At 46.1% G+C, this 20,516-nt stretch overlaps 1 protein-coding gene across 1 annotated transcript; it reads left to right on the top strand.

Annotated features, from left to right (window-relative positions):
• Window positions 1-1,049: 1,049 nt before the first annotated feature.
• Window positions 1,050-19,688, top strand: FDX1 (ferredoxin 1). The gene is made up of 4 exons (XM_038761812.1): window positions 1,050-1,231; window positions 6,373-6,497; window positions 15,601-15,730; window positions 17,933-19,688. Exons 1-4 carry the CDS (start codon window positions 1,050-1,052, stop codon window positions 18,045-18,047), a joined length of 552 nt encoding a protein of 183 aa, XP_038617740.1. The 3' UTR covers window positions 18,048-19,688.
• The last annotated feature ends 828 nt before the right edge of the window (window positions 19,689-20,516 follow it).

Genomic DNA, 20,516 nt, shown 5'->3' with positions numbered 1-20,516 from the left:
CTAAATAGCATCTTGGTGCTGAAGGACATGAAAACACAGTTTGTGATGGGAGCAAAGGAATTATCAGTTGAAGAATGTAAACCTATTGCTAAACCACCCTTGGAAAGGCCATTTAAATTGTGAAAATGTACTGATTGTACACATAGAGACGGTCCCTACCCAACAGTGGGCTCACAGTCTAGAAGGGGGAGACAGAACAACAAGCAGCATGGCTCAGTGGAAAGAGCCCGGGCTTTGGAGTCAGAGGTCATGGGTTCGAATCCCAGCTCCGCCACGTGTCTGCTGTGTGACCTTGGGCAAGTCACTTAACTTCTCTGAGCCTCAGTTACCTCATCTGTAAAATGAGGATTAAGACTGTGAGCCCTATGTGGGACAACCTGATCACCTTGTATCCCCCCAGCGCTTAGAACAGTGCTTTGCACCTAGTAGGCGCTTAACAAATGCCATCATTATTACATTATTATTATAACAGTCCACATAATTAGAGAAGCAGCGTGGCTCAGTGGAAAGAGCACGGGTTTTGGAGTCAGAGGTCATGGGTTCAAATCCCGCCTCCGCCACTTGTCAGCTGTGTGACTTTGGGCAAGTTACTTGACTTCTCTGTGCCCCAGTTCCCTCATCTGTAAAATGGGGATTAAGTCTGTGAGCCCCACGTGGGACAACCTGATCACTCTGTATGCTCCCCAACGCTTAGAACAGTGCTTTAAACATAGTAAGCGCTTAAAAAATGCCATAATAATAACAGTCCACGGAATAATAAATACGACTGAATGAATGAATGAGGCGACCGCCTTGACCCGAGGCCTCCACCCCCTCAGAAAGCGGCGCGGCGGCCGTCGCGCCTCTCGCCCAATCAGAATCCATCGTGGGCGGGGCCTTCCCCGCGGGAGCCGCGCCCTCGGCCAATCAGGATGCGGAGGGGGCGGGCCCTCGCGGAGCAGCCAATGGCGCCGCAGCGGGGCCGCGTCCGTCAGGCCGGTTTGGCCAATCAGAGGCGGAGGGGGAGGGCGCGCGCTGACTGAGGGGGGCGGCCTCGCGCCCGGCGGGCCATGGCCGGCGTGAGGGCCGCCATGTTGGGGCTGGTGGGGCCGCTGAGGGCGGCCTTCTCGTCCTCCTTTTCGTCCTCCATTTTGTCCTCCTTCTCCTCATCCTGCCATGGCCGCCTTTCCCTTCCGTCCCGGGCCGCCTCCCCGGGGGCGAGGAGGCTGCTGAGCGCGTCGGCCGGGGCCCGGTAAGCCCCCTCCTCCCCTCTCTCCTCAGTAGTAATAATAATGACATTTATTAAGCGCTTACTATGTGCCAAGCACTGTTCTAAGCGCTGGGGAGGTTACCAGGTTGTCCCACGCGGGGCTCACAGTCAATCCCCAATCATTCATTCATTCAATCGTATTTTTATGTTGGTATTTGTTAAGCGCTTACTCTGTGCCAAGCACTGTTCTAAGCGCTGGGAAGGTGACAAGGTGATCAGGTGGTCCCACGGGGGGCTCACAGTCTTCATCCCCATTTGACAGATGAGGGAACTGAGGCCCAGAGAAGTTAAAATGACCTGCCCAAAGTCACACAGCTGACAGTATTTATTGAGCGCTTCCTGTGTGCAGAGCACTGTACTAAGCGCTTGGGAAGTACAAGTTGGCAACATATAGAGACGGTCCCTACCCAATCAAGCGCTTAGTATGTGCCAAGCACTGTTGTAAGCGCTGGGGAGGTTACAAGGTGATCAGGTTGGCCCACGTGGGGCTCACAGTCAATCCCCAATCATTCACTCATTCAGTCGTATTTATTGAGCGCCTACTGTGTGCAGAGCACTGTACTAAGCGCTTGGGAAGTACAAGTTGGCAACATATAGAGACAGCTCCTATCCAATCAAGCGCTTAGTCTGTGCCAAGCACTGTGCTAAGCGCTGGGGAGGTTACAAGGTTGTCCCACGTGGGGCTCACAGTCAATCCCCAGTCAAGCGTTTACTATGTGCCAAGCACTGTTTTAAACGCTGGGGAGGTTACAAAGTGATCAGGTTGTCCCACAGTCAATCCCCAATCAAGTGCTTACTATGTGCCAAGCTCTGTTCTAAGCGCTGGGGAGGTTACAAGGTTGTCCCACGTGGGGCTCACAGTCAGTCCCCAGTCAAGCGCTTACTCTGTGCCAAGCACTGTTCTAAGCGCTGGGGAGGTTACAAGGTTGTCCCACGTGGGGCTCGCAGTCAATCCCCAATCATGCGCTTACTATGTGCCAAGCACTGTTCTAAGCGCTGGGGAGGTTACAAGGTTGTCCCACGTGGGGCTCGCAGTCAATCCCCAATCATGCGCTTACTATGTGCCAAGCACTGTTCTAAGCGCTGGGGAGGTTACAAGGTGATCAGGTTGGCCCACGTGGGGTTCACAGTCAATCCCCAATCATTCATTCATTCAGTCGTCTTTATTGAGTGCTTACTGTGTGCAGAGCACTGTACTAAGAGCTTGGGAAGTACAAGTTGGCAACATATAGAGACGGTCCCTGCCCAGTCAAGCATTTACTATGTGCCAAGCACTGTTCTAAGCGCTGGGGAGGTTACAAGGTGATCAGGTTGTCCCACGTGGGGTTCACAGTCAATCCTCAATCATTCAATCGTATTTATCGAGCACCTACTGTGTGCAGAGCACTGTACTAAGCGCTTGGGAAGTACAAGTTGTCAACATATAGAGACGCCTACCCAATCATATAGATTAGAGCGCTTACTGTGTGCAGAGCAGTGTACTAAGCGCTTGGGAAGTACAGGTGGGCAACATATAGAGACCCCTACCCAATCAAGCGCTTACTATGTGCCAAGCACTGTTCTAAGCACCGGGGAGGTTACAAGGCTTGTCCCACGTGGGGCACACAGTCAATTCCCAGTCAAGTTGGGAGAGTATAATGCAACAGACAGATGCATTCCATGCCCACAAAGAGCTAACAGTCTACCGGGGGTGTGTTGTGAAGGTCATCTTCCTGAAGTGTTACGTGGCACGCACATCCCTCCTTCCTCTCCGCATCCTGTCTCCCTCCACATCAAGCAAAAACTCCTCGCAATTGATTTCAAGTCTCTTCACCAGTTCATCTTCCCTTTCCTATCTGCTTTCTTCACCTGCTACTCCCCAGTTGCTCTCTTTATTTCTCCCAAGCCAACCTAACCGTCCCTGGCCCTCGACTTTCCTGCTCCATCTCCTCGCTCACCCCGCTTCCCCATCCTGAAACCTCTCCCCATCTCCCCCAATTCAAGTCCAACAGACCACAGCCCACCCAATGTTCAGAGCTCTCCTAAAAACGCACCTCCAATTAACAGGAATGACACTGTGACCACCCTCTGAAGTATCTTAATATTTAGAGAGAAGGATGGAGTGGATTGCTCCATATGACAATTGCCAGCTGTGTGACTTTGGGCATATCCTGTAAAACAATCTCTAGCCGTTTGTACTTTCTTCGGCAACACTTACAATGTATATAACTGCATATATGTATATATTTTTGTACATATTTATTACTCTATTTATTTTCCTTGTACATATCTATTCTATTTATTTTATTTTGTTAGTATGTTTGGTTTTGTTCTCTGTCTCCCCCTTTTAGACTGTGAGCCCACTGTTGGGTAGGGACTGTCTCTATATGTTGCCAATTTGTACTTCCCAAGCGCTTAGTACAGTGCTCTGCACATAGTAAGCGCTCAATAAATACGATTGATGATGATGATATACCTGCATATATGTATATATTTTTGTACATATTTATTACTCTATTTATTTTACTTGTACCTATCTATTCTATTTATTTTATTTTGTTAGTATGTCTGGTTTTGTTCTCTGTCTCCCCCTTTTAGACTGTGAGCCCACTGTTGGGTAGGGACCGTCTCTATATGTTGCCAATTTGTACTTCCCAAGCACTTAGTACAGTGCTCTGCACATAGTAAGCGCTCAATGAATACGATTGATGATGATGATTTCTTCAGTTGTACTTTCAATTATTTTGATTAATCTGTAAATACTTTTATGTTTGTTTCTCTCATTTCAATGTAGGTAGCCCCCTGTGGGTAAGGGAGCGTGCTTATTTTGTGCTTCCCAAGCTCTTAGTCCAGTACATTGCATCCAGTAGCAAATACTACTACTTCCTGGGGTTACACATTGTTTCACTAGCCAAGAACCCCGGGGATTGTGGATAGGCGGATTACTGGCATATGCAGAGATAAATAAAGGCATGGTGGCAGGAGAGGCAGTTGAAAGCTGGAAAAGAAAGCAGAGATGGAGGAGAAGGGTGGTTGCCTGCTCCATATGGGAGGAATGACTCTGACCACCCTCTGAAGTACCTTAATATTTAGAGAGAAGGAGCGGATTGCTCCATCTGACAATTGCCAGCTGTGTGACTTTGGGCAAGTCATTTAACTTCTCTGGGCCTCAGTTACTTCATCTGTAAAATGGGGATTAAGACTGTGAGTCCCCCTCGGGACAACCTGATCACCTTGTAACCTCTCCAGCGCTTAGAACAGTGCTTTGCGCTTAGTAAGCGCTTAATAAATGCCATCATTATTATTATTGCTGGGTTGCGCTGAGCAATCCTGCCGTGTTACATTTTAAAGTTTAAGTATTTAATATTAGGTTGCGAATGGTTTCTGTGTTGGACTCTCCCTCTGAGCAGAGGCTGACTTCTTTTTAACTCCTTTTTTCAAGCAACTGATACAACACTTCACATCTGGAAGGTGCTCAACAAGCATTAGGGTTGTCGATCAATCCTTCCTTACTCTCCCTAATCTCCCCAATCCCAATTTCCAGTATGGCTAAGTAGCAGACAAAGCAGGTGGTAGTATTTCTTGAGCACCTACTTAGTGCAGTGCAATGTAATAAGCACAGAAGCCCAGGATTCGTTCCCTACCCACAAGGAGCTAGATTAATTTGTGGGATTATTTTAAGGTCTTATTAGGGCCCGGTAAATTTCGATAAGCAAACCGACAACTCCCATCAGTGACCCTCGAGCTGCAGATGTAACAATCGCGAGCTAAAATTTCCTTTTGTCAGTTATCCCGGAACAGATTCATTGCCTTGTAATGAGGTGGGCTCTGTGCCTGCAGAAGTAGCTCTTAAACCGTCAAGGGGGCTAATTAGTGGCAAACAACTCGGTTTTGGTTGCCACCCTGGCGTGATGCGATATTTATTCAATGGCTCCCGGGTTCATCATCCTGTCGTAGGGGCCGTATTATTGATTGGGCAGAAGACACGAGAGAGGCTCTCTGTGGCCATGCTAAAGGTCATTCTGGTCCAATGTAGCCTCTCGGATAGTGGCAACCAAGAATGCTGGGAAGGACATTGTCACCTTCCTGGACACCTAGCCTCAACCCTTCTTTGCTACTAAACATTGTGGACCACTCCTCCTTGAAAATCCCCCAGCTGTCCTCAACCTATTCCAAGTCCGCACGACTCCCTGGGACAAAAAGTCCCCCTAATAATTATGGTATTTGTTAAGGGCTTACTATGTGCCTGGCACTGTTCTAAGCGCTGGGGGAGATACAAAGTAATCAGGTTGTCCCACATGGGGCTCGCAGTCTTAATCCCCATTTTACAGATGAGGTAACTGAGGCCCAGAGAAGTTGTGACTTGCCCAGAGTCACACAGCTGATGTGGCGGAGCTAGATTAGAACCCATGACCTCTGACTCCCAAGCCTGTGCTCTTTCATTATTCTCTTCAGTGCTTCCCCCCTCCCACCTAGTCCTTCACCAAGCACTGATGGAAGAAATTGAAAAATGGATGACCAGAGTTAAGTTGTGGACATGGATGATTTGGTCCCCAGATCCACTGTCTGGATCACAGGTGTCTTAATTTAAATTAACACTAAAACTCAAATTCAGTTCTTGATTAGAATGGAACTCATGGAACCGAGGCCCATTGGTTCACAGTGAAAATACTGTGAATAGCCCAGAACTTTGTTTTTCAGTAATTTTTAGTATCAGGTAAATGAGTCTTTCAAAGAAAGAGGGATAGCTATCTGCAGCTTCTTTATATAATTTTTAGTAGATGGGAGCAGCCCTTTGAATGGAGATTGCAGTTCATCAGAAAAGACTTCATTGAGAAGATAGTAAAGTTTAGAAGGAAAGAGAAATATTTTGATAGAGGAGAAAAGGAATCATCAAAAAAATCTCAGAATTTTCGGTCTCACACAAATAGGTTGTTCATGGTCCTTCTGAATCGGCGAATTGTATTCTTTGAGCACTTACTGCATGCAGAGCACTGTACTAAATGCTTGGGAGAATAGAGTATAACAGACACATTCCCTGGCTACAATGAACTCAATCTGAAGCACCAAAAATATCTCAGAAAATGCTTTAAGCGTGAGATTGCAAAGTATATTAAAAGTGCATTTTTCTTTTTTTTTTTTAGCTCAGAAGATAAAATAACCATCCACTTTATAAACCGTGATGGTGACAAATTAACAACTAAAGGAGAAGTTGGTGATACCTTGCTAGATGTTGTTGTCAATAATAATCTAGACATTGATGGATTTGGTAAGTAAATTATCTTTAAATGTAGAAGTGCAGATAATTTCCTAGTTTCTCTAGGCTTTGAAATAGGAAAAGGAAACCTACTTTCTTTTTAACCAACTTGCATTGCGATATGTACAGGGACAAAAAACCCCTCATTTTCTAAAGGCGAGAGAATCACATTTTATCAGGTCAGAGACCTGTCTGTATTTCTGTTCAGCTAGGTGGGTTTAAAAAAATTCCCTGCCCGCTGGCACTTCACGAGGCATATACGAAGCCAAGCAGTCATCAGAAGAAGCGGAGCAGAAAAGGCATTATTTTTTTTTAATGGTATTTATTAAGTGTTTACTGGGCATCAAACCGGAGTAGATGCAAGTTTATCAGTTGGGATACAGTCCCTGTCCCACATGGGGCTTACAGTCTAAATTTAGCGGGAAAGCCAGAGAAGTCCTGTTCTAGCTTACCCCTCTAACTGGTGAAATGGCAACTGACTGTACAGAAAAGATGCATGTGACATTCACCTGCCCAAAGTTTCAAAACCTCCTCTGCTGGCACTCATTTCTCATCGCTGACCAGAAAAAGCTTCCGCGTGCAACTTTTAGATGTTCTTTGGAGCAAGGTTAGAGAAAAGCTTTTCTAACTATCTTGAGCCCCTAGAATATTTTCATATTTGATTTTAAAACGGCCTTTTGAATACAATAAACTGAATACCAAAGCTCCAGAGGTAAATATGAATCATGAGTGAGATTAACGTGAGATGGGAGAGCAAGGAAACTGCGATAAATTGTCGCGTTTAGTTGTATCTGTTTTCTTCAGTATTGGAACACAAACTGATCCCTTCCAATCAGATGGCCGTTGAATGGTTAGCCATACCTGTTGACATAATTTGGTAAGGACTTTAACCGATTCCTCTTCAGCTGCCAGAAACACCTCGCTTAGGAAGCCTATCAATCAGGAGATAGGCTCAGTGGAAAGAGCACGGGCTTTGGAGTCAGAGGTCATGGGTTCAAATCCCAGCTCTGACAATTGTCAGCTGGGTGACTTTGGGCAAGTCACTTCTCCGTGCCTCCGTTACCTCATCTGTAAAATGGGGATTAAGACCGTGAGCCCCCAGTGGGACAACCTGATCACCTTGTAACCTCCCCAGTGCTTAGAATAGTGCTTTGCACATAGTAAGTGCTTAATAAATGCCATCATTATTATTATTGTTATTAATGAAACCAGATGCCTTATTTTCAGCTGATGTAACTTTACTTTCCATGATGAATGGCTCCAAGTCAAAAGGAACTCCTTCAGATACTTCTTGTATGAGAAGCATCCTGGCTTAGTGGAAAGAGCACTGGCATGGGAGTCAGAGGACGTGGGTTCTAATCCTGGCTCCCACCACTTGTCTGCTGTATGACCTTGGGCAAGCCACCTCACTTCTCTGTGCCTCAGTTCCCTCACCTGTAAAATGGGGATGAAGACTGTGAGCCCCCTGTGGCACAACCTGGTCACCTTGTAACCTCCCCAGTGCTTTGCACATAGTAAGTGCTTAGTAAATGCCATTATCATTATTATTATTATTGTCACAGCTTCAAGGCAGACAGTGCCCTGCCCCGAGAGATCAATTGAGCCTTGCCAGTGGACTTCTGCGACCTTCTTGAATTTCCGATTGATGTTCCAACTGTTGACTTTGACCTCTGACCTCCCCATTTGAGATTTGCGCCCCTTGTCAGTCCGGCCCCCTTATCTTAACCAGTGTCCGTACAGTCTCCGTCCCGTTGAGCGATGGGGGGATGCCACAAGGGTCGGATGTGCCTCGGTCCAGTCGCAAAGACTCGGGGACCGAAAACCGGTGCGAAGGAATTGCCTGGGACCGCCCGGCCTCTCTCATCCCCGCTTCCTTGTCCGCTCGCAAATCACATCCTATTTAAATCGGCTCTCTTTCGAGGGCATGATTAAAACTACGTCTTCATAGCCTCCCTCGTTAATTGAATTTAATGGCTAGAAACAAGGAGAGTAAAAGAACCCCTGGAAGTGAGGATGAAATGACCTCTAACCGGGCTGAAAAGTGGTTTGTGGAGTGACTAAATCTTTAGGGACTGAGTCAAGAAAGGGAAAGACATCCTTGCAGTGTTTCAGAGAAAAGAGACACACACACACACAAAATGTTGGGAGGAAAGGAGTTAAAAATCAAGAATATCCATTAAAACAACAAATATCAGGCAGAACTGAGTGAATTGAAGAAAGTTGCATTTCAGTTTGATGTAACCCGGGGGCAGTTAATAAGTAAGACCTCTGGAGTATATATTATAGCAACATTTGTGGGACCAATTCCCCCAAGTCAGAAGGTCCTGGGTCTATTCCTGCTCTGCTACTTGTCTGCTGTGTGACCTTGGGTAAGTCACTTCACTTCGTGCCTGTTACCTCTTCTGTAAAATGGGGATTGAGACCGTGAACCCCACGTGGGACAGGGACTGTGTCCAACTCCATTCATTGTCATATTTATTGAGCGCTTACTGTGTGCAGAGCACCGTACTAAGCGCTTGGAAAGTACAATTCAGCAACAGAGACAATCCACCCAACAGCGGGCTCACAGTCTAGAAGGAGGAGACAGACAACCAAACAAGTATACAGGTGTCAGTACCATCAAAGTAAATAAATAAAATTATAGATATATATACACAAAACTCAATTTGCTTGTAGCTCAGTGGAAAGAGCCCGGGCTTGGGACTCGGAGGTCGTGGGTTCTAATCCCGGCTCTACCACTTATCAGCTGTGTGACTTTGAACAAGTCACTTCTCTGTGTTTCAGTCACCCCATATGTAAAATGGGGATTAAGACTGTGACCCCTGAGTGGGACAACCTGATTACCCTGTAACTACCCCAGCGCTTAGAATACTGCTTGGCACATAGTAAGCGCTTAACAAAAACCATCATTATTATTGTATCCAACGCGGCACTTAGTACAGTGCCTGGCACATAATAAGCACTTAAATACCATCATCATCATTTCACTGATTCCTAAAATATATTTATTATAGGAAACTGCTCCTGACCACTTATAGCGGTGACTGAGACTGTGAGCCCCAAAGTCTAAGTAAGAGGGAGAACAGGGAATGAATTCTCATTCTGGGGCTGAGGAAACAGAGGCACAGAGAAGTGAAATGACTTGCCCAGGGTCACGCAACGGGTGAGTGGCAAAGCTGGGATTAGGAACCCAGGTCTTCTGGCTCCCAGGCTCCCGTGCTCTTTGCACACCGAGGCCACACCTTGTATCCATATAATTATTGAAGCAGCGTGGCTCAGTGGAAAGAGCCCGGGCTTGGGAGTCAGAGGTCATGGGTTCGAATTCCGCCTCCACCAATTGTCAGCTGTGTGACTTTGGGCAAGTCACTTCACTTCTCTGTGCCTCAGTTCCCTCATCTGTAAAATGGGTTTTAAGACTGTGAGCCTCCAGTGGGACAACCTGATCACCTTGTAACCTCCCCAGCGCTTAGAACAGTGCTTTGCACACACAGTAAGTGCTCAATAAATACAATTGAATGAATGAATAAATGCCATTATTATCTGTCTTGAATAATAATTGATAATCGATAATTCTAATAATAATTGAATCCATCCTAAGTATAGCAGGACAGATTGCCTCTCAAGAATTCAAAGAAGAACGTACCCTAATGAAAAGCCACAGTTGAGGCTGAGAGAGCATAGTAATTTAACGTTAGGTGGATGTTTAAGAGTATTTTATCAAATTACAATCCTAATGGCGAAATGCAGTGAAAGGGCTGTCAAACTTTATTTCATCGCTAGGGGGCAGTTGGAGTTTTCTCTTTCAATGACTTGACAGAACCAGTACAAAATAACAGCTTCAGGAACTTAGAAAAATCTACATAATGGGTTGTATGCTTGCCTGCCCTCTCTCCCTTTCTCTCCTTTTCTTTCCTTTTCTCTCCCTTTCTCTTTCTCTCCCTTTCTCTCCCTTCCTCTCCCTTTTTCTCCCTCTCTCTCCCTTTCTCTCCTTTTCTCTCCCTTTCTCTTCCTTTCTTTCCCTTTCCCTTTCTCTCCCTTTCTCTCCCTTTCTCTCCCTCTCTCTCCCTCTCTCTCCTTTTCTCTCCTTTTCTCTCCCTTTCCCTCCCTACCACTCCCTTCCTCTCTCTCTCCCTTCCTCTCTCTCTCCCTTCCTCTCTCTCTCCCTTCCTCTCCCTCTCTCTCCCTTTCCTTCCCTTTCCTTCCCTTTCTTCTCTCCCTTTCCCTCCCTTTCCTTCCCTTTCTTCTCTTCCTTTCCCTCCCTTTCCCTCCCTTTCCCTCCCTTTCCCTCCCTTTCCCTCCCTCTCTCTCCCTTTCTCTCCCTTCCCCTCCCCTTTCTCTCCCTTCCTCTCCCTTCCTCTCCCTTCCTCTCCCTTCCTCTCCCTTTCTCTCCCTTTCTCTCCCTTCCTCTCCCTTCCTCTCCCTTCCTCTCCCTTCCTCTCCCTTCCTCTCCCTTCCTCTCCCTTCCTCTCCCTTCCTCTCCCTTCCTCTCCCTTCCTCTCCCTCTCCCTCTCTCTCCCTCTCTCTCCCTTTCTCTCCCTTTCTCTCCCTTTCTCTCCTCCCCTCTCCCCCCCTTCTCCCCTCTTTCCCCTTCTCTCCCACTTGATAAATCTTGAAAGAAAATGTGTAAGTTGAAGGGCTCTGACCACTAGTAATGTATTAATTGATTAAAGAAAAGCAATTTTTAATCATACTGATGTAGTGTTTTTTGCTCCAGGAAATCAGATGGTATCTAAGGACACTGCTTTTTTTGTGTATGTGTGTGGGTGTGTTTTAATAAATAGTTTATGCTTCCTTACTAAGTTTTCTCTTGGCAATTCCTTTAGAGTCCTGTAGCTAGGCACAGGGGAGCGGATAATAATGATAATAATAATGATGGCATTTCTTAAGCACTTACTATGTGCAAAGCACTGTTCTAAGCGCTGGGGAGGGTACAAGGTGATCCGGTTGTCCCTCGGGGGGCTCACAGTCTTGATCCCCACTTTCCAGAGGAGGTCACTGAGGCCCAGAGTAGTGAAGTGACTTGCCCAAAGTCACCCAGCCGACAATTGGCGGAGCTGGGATTTGAACCCATGACCTCTGACTCCAAAGCCCGGGCTCTTTCCGCTGAACCACGCTGCTTCTCTAAAGTGGGAAGGCGAAGTGGGGAGAGTTTCTTTGTGAAGTTTGTTTCTCAAGTAGCTGGTGAAGTCGCCTCGTGTAATGCCCTGCCCGAAGGGGGTGCTCAGTAAATGTCACTACCACTGCTACTCCCCTCAAGAACACAGTCAAAAGAGAAGTAATGTACTGCCAGTGCGGCCCTCCCGTGTCCTGGCTGTGCTTTTTGTGGCATTGTGGAATGAGGCACTTCTGCAGAATTGGTGTATAGAAGGGGGCAGTGATTTAAGTACCGGTTGTAAGTAAAGGTGGGGGGAAAGAAAGAAGGAAAATACCAAATCCAAGCATGGAACTTTGTACAGAGAAGCAGCAGCATCATCATCATCATCAATCGTATTTATTGAGCACTTACTGTATACAGAGCACTGTACTAAGCGCTTGGGAAGTACAAATTGGCAACATCTAGAGACAGTCCCTACCCAACAGTGGGCTCACAGTCTAAAAGGGGGAGACAAAACCAAACATACTACAAAATGAAATAGAATAGATATGTACAAGTAAAATAAATAAATAGAGTAATAAATATGTACAATGCCTAGAGGATAGAACCAGAAGGTCGTGGGTTCTATTCCTGGCTCCACCACTTGTCTGCTGGGTCACCCTGGGCAAGTCACTTCACTCCTCTGGGCCTCAGTTTCCTCATCTGTGAATTGGGGATGAAGACGGTGAGCCCCACGTGGGACAGAGACTGCCCAACTGGGAGGCAGAAGGTCGCGGGTTCCATTCCTGGCTCCACCACTTGTCTGCTGGGTCACCTTGGGCAAGTCACTTCACTCCTCTGGGCCTCAGTTACCTCGTCTGTAAAAGGGGGATAAAGACCGTGACCCCAACATGGGACAGAGACCGTGCCCAACTGGGAGTCAGAAGGTCATGGGTTCCATTCCTGGCTCCACCACTTGTCTGCTGGGTCACCCTGGGCAAGTCACTTCACTCCTCTGGGCCTCAGTTACCTCGTCTGTAAAAGGGGGATAAAGACTGGGAGCCCCACGTGGGACAGAAACCGTGGCCAACTGGGAGTCAGAAGGTCACGGGTCCTATTCCTGCCCCCACCACTTGTCTGCTGGGTCACCCTGAGCAAGTCACTTCACTTCCCTGGGCCTCAGTTACCTCATCTGTGAATTGGGGATGAAGACTGTGAGCCCCACGTGGGACAACCTTGATTACCTTGTATTCTCCCCAGTGTTTAGAACAGTGCTTGGCACATAGTAAGCGCTTAACAAATACCAACATTAATATTATTTGCTTGCATTCCCCCCCAGCGTTTAGAACAGTGCCCAACACATAGTAAGCCCTTAAATATTAGTATTATTATTATTATTATTACTGTGCTCCACGTTAAGTAGGAGGCTTGGGGTAGGGAAACTGTCCTTCCCCCAGAAACTCCCCTTTTTCTGTGCTAAACCCATGAAAGCTTGAAGAAACATTCCTGCCTGCTACTATTCTGCCATCTGGACTTGGACTTAAATCACGTTGTGAAGTTTGTAGGCCTGTCGGGTAGATGATTGCAATGAGAAGCAGCGTGGCTCGGTGGAAAGAGTACGGGCTCTGGAGTCAGAGGTCATGGGTTCAAATCCTGGCTCCGCCACTTAGCTGTGTGACTTTGGGCAAGTCACTTCACTTCTCTGGGCTTCAGTTACCTCATCTGGAAAACGGGGATTAAGACCGTGAGCCCCCCGTGGGACAACCCGATCACCTTGTAACCTCCCCAGCGCTTAGAACAGTGCTTTGCACATAGTAAGCGCTTAATAAATGCCATCATTATTATTATTATTAATTATCAAGTGGCTACCAATCAATCTGTGCATCAGGCAGAAACTCCTCACCCTGGGCTTCAAGGCTGTCCATCACCTGGCCCCCTCCTACCTTCCCTCCCTTCTCTCCTTCTCCAACCCAGCCCGCACCCTCCGCTCCTCCACCGCTAATCTCCTCACCGTCCCTCGCTCTCACCTGTCCCGCCATCGACCCCCGGCCCACATCATCCCCCGGGCCTGGAATGCCCTCCCTCTGCCCCTCCGCCAAGCTAGCTCTCTTCCTCCCTTCAAGGCCCTGCTGAGAGCTCACCTCCTCCAGGAGGCCTTCCCAGACCGAGCCCCTTCCTTCCTCTCCCCCTCATCCCCCTCTCCATCCCCCCATCTTACCTCCTTCCCTTCCCCACAGCACCTGTATATATATGTATATATGTTTGTACGTATTTATTACTCTATTTATTTAACTTGTACATATCTATTCTATTTATTTTATTTTGTTAGTATGTTTGGTTTTGTTCTCTGTCTCCCCCTTTTAGACTGTGAGCCCAATGTTGGGTAGGGACTGTCTCTATATGTTGCCAATTTGTACTTCACAAGGGCTTAGTACAGTGCTCTGCACATAGTAAGCGCTCAATAAATACGATTGATGATGATGATGATCAAGGGCCAAATGTGTGCAAGCCACTGGACTAAGCACTTGAGAGACTGGAATAGCAGTATCAAAGTCGAATGTTTCTCACAAATATGAGCCGTTTTTTCCCCCTTCTTAGGCTACTCTTTTTGATATAGACTCTTGTAACACTCCAGTGTTCCTTGATTCCCCCCGATTCTGAGGTATCTTGGGTGCCAAAAATCACCGCCACCACCTACTGAAGTCTCTCCATCTCCTCTGTATCTCGAATTCCGCGTCAGCTGAAACCATCTTTCACTCGGCTGCCTGCCCAAGGAACCGCACGGTTGCTCTGGACTGTAATTTGTGGTTGGAGCAGCTAATTCTGGCCACGGTCACTGAGTGGTTTGGTCTTCTGCAATAAGCGGGCTGTGGCATGGCTGGAACTCCTCCTGCTTCCATTGCTCATCGGCTTTTTTTTTTTTTTAAAGGTATTTGTTAAGCTTTTACTAAGTGTCAAACTGTTCTGAGCAATGGGGTAGATTTGGATGCAGTCCCTGTCCCACAAGGGGCCCGCAGTCTAAATAGGAGGGAGAATAGGAGAACTGAGTCACAGAGAATTTAAGTGACTTCTCCAAGGTGACACAGCGAGCAATTGGCAAGAGCTGGATTAGAACCCAGGTCACCTAACTCTCAGGCCTGGGCACTTGCTGCTGCTTCAAAACTCAAAACTGTCTGGAAAAAGTTGAGTACCCCGGATGGGTATAGTCTATTTTCTCTACCAAAAAACTCATAGTAGAGTAGGAAAATCTAGTAACATCTGTTTTCATCCCTACTATAACATTTTTTAAGGGCTTACTTTATGCCATCAGTTGGTCCGATTGATAACCGGGAGATCTGGCTTGCGACTGATAATCGGGAGATCCTGTTTCCGGTCCTGACTCTGCAAGTAGGCCATAGGCCAATATTTGTTATTATTATTATTGTTATTATCGTACAAAGCTCTGCCAATTGTCAGCTGTGTGACTTTGGGCGAGTCACTTCACTTCTCTGTGCCTCAGTTCCCTCACCTGTAAAATGGGGATGAAGACTGTGAGCCCCCCGTGGGACAACCTGATCACCTTGTCACCTCCCCAGCGCTTAGAACAGTGCTTTGCACGTAGTAAGCGCTTAATAAATGCCATCATTATTATTATTATTATTGTTGTTACCCCACCCCTCAGAGCCCTAATCTGGAGGAGGCATTCTGGCCTGCTCTGGGCCTCCATTTTCCATCGTTCACTCAGCCATCGCAGGTCTTGACGCCCATTTCGGAAACGCCGGCTGGGCACTCTCGCAGAAACCGCCCTTAAAGTTGGTGTCATTCATTCATTCATTCAATCGTATTTATTGAGCACTTACTGTGTGCAAAGCACTGTACTAAGCGCTTGGGAAGTACAAGTCGGCAACATATAGAGACCGTCCGTACCCGGCAACGGGCTTGCAGTCTAGAAGGGGGAGACAGACAACAAAACAAAACATGTGGACAGGTGTCAAGTCATCAGAATAAATAGAAGTAAAGCTAGACGCATTTGTCCTTTTTTTTTTTTATTTTATTTTTTAGGGGCTTGTGAAGGTACTCTGGCTTGTTCGACCTGTCACCTCATCTTCGAGAACCACATATATGAGAAGCTGGATGCCATCACCGACGAGGAGAATGACATGCTTGATCTGGCCTATGGACTGACTGACACGTAAGGCTCTAAGAGAACTCCGGAGAGGAGGAAAAGTTTTAAAATCATTTGAAAGCCCGGCCGTTCACACGGGTTAGGAGTCAGCATACAAGAGCAGTGCCGTTGGCCTCCCGGGGGTGACGGGGGAGATTTTATATTTTTCCTAGGAGAGCTCCCTGAGGCTCTCCAGAGACACATGCCACTCTTCTGGGCTATGCCCAGCGGCCCAGGAGAGAGTCGCCCCGGATTAGCAGCAGAGGGTCTCCTAGATGAACGGTCCAAACCAAAAGTGGCATCGTCGATCCAAGGGTGCCGCTGCCGTCCTCCAAGTTGGCATAGGTGCCTCTCTTGATGACCAGTTCAAGGATTGGCAGAAGGTGCAAGGATTGGCAGAAGGTGCAACTTTCTGGCTTGCACCAGAGAGGACTGTGGACGAGCGATGTAGAAACTCCGTCCAGCAAAGTGAAACTTTTGTGCTCACCATTTATTTGGGAGAAAAGAATGTCTGTCCTATGCCAGCCTCTTCGTTGGCATCGATGGGTTGCCGTGTGTCTTTAGGGCCCGTCAGCCATAATGGCAATATATGTTGCAGTCATCTTCCTTTCCTATTGGTCTCCCACATTTTTGCCTCATTTTGGAAATATATGTATAATATTGATGGCATTTATTAAGCGCCTACTATGTGCCAAGCACCGTTCTAAGCGCTGGAAAAAGGATTGAATGTTTCAAATATGAGAGGGACGGAAATGGTCGCCAGCCAAACCACTCCTCTTTGGACGTCCTCTGCCCTTTCCAAAGAATTTACAAATTGCAGGCCTCATCGCCACCCCGGGATGCCACGAACCCTCAGTTACTCAAAAGCTATTCAGTTTATGGACGGTCCAAAAACAGAGCTCAAACCGCTGCTCAAAATGGGCAGTTGTCCGGGGCACTGTAAAAGCCATTAGGAGAAACCTACAGCTGTTGACTCATGATCATAATCATCAATCGTATTTATTGAGCGCTTACTATGTGCAGAGCACTGTACTAAGCGCTTGGGAAGTACAAATTGGCAACAAATTGGCAACAGCCACCCTGCCCTACTCTGTGTGCAGAGATTTGGGGGAGAAGAGGATCTGAGTGGAATTAGGGGGAGTGAGAGAACTTTAAGTTCAAATTCCACTATTTACATCACCAGAGGCCTATCCGTATCTTAAACCATGTCATTTCATTCATTCATTCAGCCGTATTTATTGAGCACTTACTGTGTGCAGAGCACTGTACTGAGCGCTTGGGAAGTACAAGTTGGCGACATACAGAGACGGTCCCTGCCCAACAATGGGCTCATAGTCTAGAACCTCTCAATTACCATTTCTCCAGAGGGTGACACCAAACCATGAGGCCGGCTTGACTCTTCGGCTCCAGGAAAAAGGAGAGGGAGAGGGAATATTGAAAACCACAGCTCAAAGAAGCTTCTGGGGTTTTTTTTAGATTATTCATGGAGACTTTGACCCCCATGTAGGGCAGGGATTGTATCCAGCCTAATTCCCTTAGAGTGCTTGACACTCAGTGCATAATAATAATAAAAAAAATGATTATAATCGTTAAGCGCTTACTATGTGCAAAGCACTTTTCCAAGCGCTGGGGAGGTTACAAGGTGATCAGGTTGTCCCACGGTGGGGGGTGGGGGGGCTTACAGTTTTAATCCCCATTTTACAGATGAGGTAAGCGAGGCACAGAGAAGTGAAGTGACTTGCCCAAAGTCACACAGCTGACAGTTGGCGGAGCCGGGATTTGAACCTTTGACCTCTGACTCCAAAGCCCAGGCTCCTTCCACTGAGCCACGCTGCTTCTCATAGTAACCATAATAATTATATTATAGTATTATAGCATAATATAGCATATATATTATAATATAGCATATATAGCATAATATAATGTAGCATACATATTATAATATAGCATACATAGCATAATATAATGTAGCATACATATTATAATATAGCATATATAGCATAATATAATATAGCATATATAGCATAATACAATATAGCATAGTAACTATAATAATAATTTGTTACCCATCCTAGCCCTGCCCCGCATTATCCCAGATAATCAGAAGCTGGCTGAGCTAAGGAGATATGAAAACGTAGCTCCCTTCAATGAAATCTACAGAAGGTAATTCTAATTGTACTCCTTTTTGCCGTAAAATAAATGCCATGTATATATGTTTGTTTTTAACAGATCCCGTTTGGGCTGCCAAATCTGTTTGACCAGAGCCATGAACAATATGACCGTCCGAGTCCCCGAAGTGGTGGCTGACGCCAGACAGGCTGTAGATTTGGGGAAAAACTCATAGAACGCAGTCACCGGGGGTGATTTTGTCAGATTTTGACAAAGCGTTTTTGTAACTTAATGGGACCTTGGAAAATTAAGTTTAAATGGTTAATACTTGTATTGATTTTAATACTTGCTGTTTTGATTTGCCTTTATCAATCAATGAGATTTTATGATCCCGAAAAATGAGGCACGATTATATTTTTGCATTTTTCTGGTTCACTGTCGAGAGTTTAAATTGGTTACTAGACAGACCGTCATGAGGCACCGCTAGTTGTATCTGAAATGTTTCCCCAAATCAAATAGGCTGTTTCATTTAGAGATCAATCAAAATATTTTTTTTTAAAAGCCAGGGGAACTAGGCGTCCTATTAGACAGTAATAAGCCAAACAAATGGATGTCATAGTACAGAAAAAGCAAACACATTTTTAGTGAACGATTACATTCCTAATGGTATTAGAGCAGATTTCGAGGTAAATTATCTGCCTTTGAATACAATTTACAGTCTTGTCAGATTGGGGCTCCGAATGCTGTGAGTTTGACTACAGGGTGTGGTGTGTCGCCCGTGGAAATGAGTGATCCTTGAATTCAGACAGGAGAAATACTTGGAATACTAAATTCTTCAGTATTTTCCTTTCCAGAGGAGAAATTTTAAACTTCTGTCAATTCGTCTCAGTCCCCTTAGTTTGAAGTCTCAGTCTCTCCCAGAGTGGAATGATTGATCCTTGAATTCAGATAGGAGGAATACTTGGAGTACTAAATTCTTCAGTATTTTCCTTTCCAGTGGAGAAATTTTCAACTTCTGTCATTTCGTCTCAGTCCCCTTAGTTTGACGTCTCAATCTCTCCCGGGGTGGAATGACTGATCCTTGAATTCAGATAGGAGGAATACTTGGAATACTAAATTCTTCAGTATTTTCCTTTCCAGTGGAGAAATTTTCAACTTCTGTAATTTCGTCTGAGTCCCCTTAGTTTGAAGTCTCAGTCTCTCCCAGAGTGGAATCTTCTTTCATAATCATTGTGATTTTTCTGACTGGACGCTAGAGGAAGGGAAACCAGAATGACTTTCTGAGGATATTTCGGCTATTTACTCATAGCAATGCCTGGAAACAGTTTGGAGTCTTGTGGAGGGCTTTGTAGTACAACTGAATTTTAATTCACTGCTATAATTAAACCGTAAAGATTGGTACAGTTTTTTTCCCCTATGTAATGCCTGTGAACCGCTGATACTGAAACCCGGTGAATCTTAGAGGCCATCTCCGTCCTGAGTAATAAGCATCGGGAGTGGGAAATTGTGCCCAGCTGTTAATAATAATTAATGGTACTTGTTAAGCACTTACTATATGCCAAGCAGTGGGGCAGATACAAGTTAATCATGCAGAGGAGCCTGAGAATTGATGACAGAGATGTTTCAAATATTCTGAACACACATTTTGAAGCAGTGAAATGCTCACGCAGCAGCTCAAGCTTACTTGGTTTAAGAAAACAATGTGCAAATTGGATCGGCTCACTCTTTCTGGACTTCACACTGTTTCTCTAAGAGTAAGAGAACAAAGAAAACTTGAATCCGAGATGTTGGTGATGGCTTGTGCTTAAAGCCCACACTTTTGTTTTCATTTGTTTTAGACTGTGAGCCCACTGTTGGGTAGGGACTGTCTCTATATGTTGCCAATTTGTACTTCCCAAGCGCTTAGTACAGTGCTCTGCACATAGTAAGCGCTCAGTAAATACGATTGATGATGATGATGTTGGACACAGTGCAGTTCCACGTGGACCGTGCAGCCTTAACTCTCGTTTTACAGATGAGGTAACCGAGGGCCAGAGAAGTTGAAGTGACTTGCCCAAGGTCACACAGCAGACGTGTGGCAGAGCCGGGATTAGAACCCGTGACCCTCCAACTCCCAGGCCCGGGCTCTATCCACTAAGCCGCGCCGCTTCTCTGATGACCCGCCGTTACACAGTGCAATGTGATAAGCAAGATGATAGATAGTCGAGAACGGTGAGCTCGGTTGGCGAAGCCTTCCTCGACGAAGAAAAGCCCGTTCATCTGTCTGAAATATTTCCAAGTGTATTTCAGCGCTTCTGGCGTGAAAAAGTTCATTTCCTCCCCCAGAGCAGGGCCTTGCCATTTCCGTGGGGGACCTCGCTGGATTGTTGTTTTCCCACCGATTCGTGCTGATTGTTCCTTTCTGCGTGTATTTTCAGTTGTTATGAATTATTATTATCAGGGCATTTAAGCGCTCACTGTTATCACTGGGGTAGATATAAGCTAATCAGGTCAGACGCTGTCCCTGTCCCACACGGAGCTCATAGTCTGAGTAGGAGGAAGAACGGTATTGCATCCCTATTTTGCAGTTGAGGCAATTTAAGCTTTTTTTTTTTAAATGGTACTTAAGTGGTTACTTAAGTCCCTCCTAATTAGACCGTGAGTCCTATGTGTCCTGTGTCCTAACTGATTATCCTGTATCCGCCCCAGTGGTTGGCACATAGTA

Source organism: Tachyglossus aculeatus, chromosome 20, assembly GCF_015852505.1.
Source record: "Tachyglossus aculeatus isolate mTacAcu1 chromosome 20, mTacAcu1.pri, whole genome shotgun sequence".
In the NCBI taxonomy this organism is placed as follows: domain Eukaryota; kingdom Metazoa; phylum Chordata; class Mammalia; order Monotremata; family Tachyglossidae; genus Tachyglossus; species Tachyglossus aculeatus.
This window is presented reverse-complemented; position numbering and strand designations above follow the sequence as displayed.

Excerpts from the sequence above, each read along its gene's own strand:
- FDX1 (XM_038761812.1), top strand. The coding sequence starts at position 1,050 with ATGGCCGGCGTGAGGGCCGCCATGTTGGGGCTGGTGGGGCCGCTGAGG. Across the intron at positions 1,232-6,372 it reads AGCGCGTCGGCCGGGGCCCG|CTCAGAAGATAAAATAACCA; the intron begins GTAAGCCCCCTC and ends TTTTTTTTTTAG. Across the intron at positions 15,731-17,932 it reads GCCTATGGACTGACTGACAC|ATCCCGTTTGGGCTGCCAAA; the intron begins GTAAGGCTCTAA and ends TGTTTTTAACAG.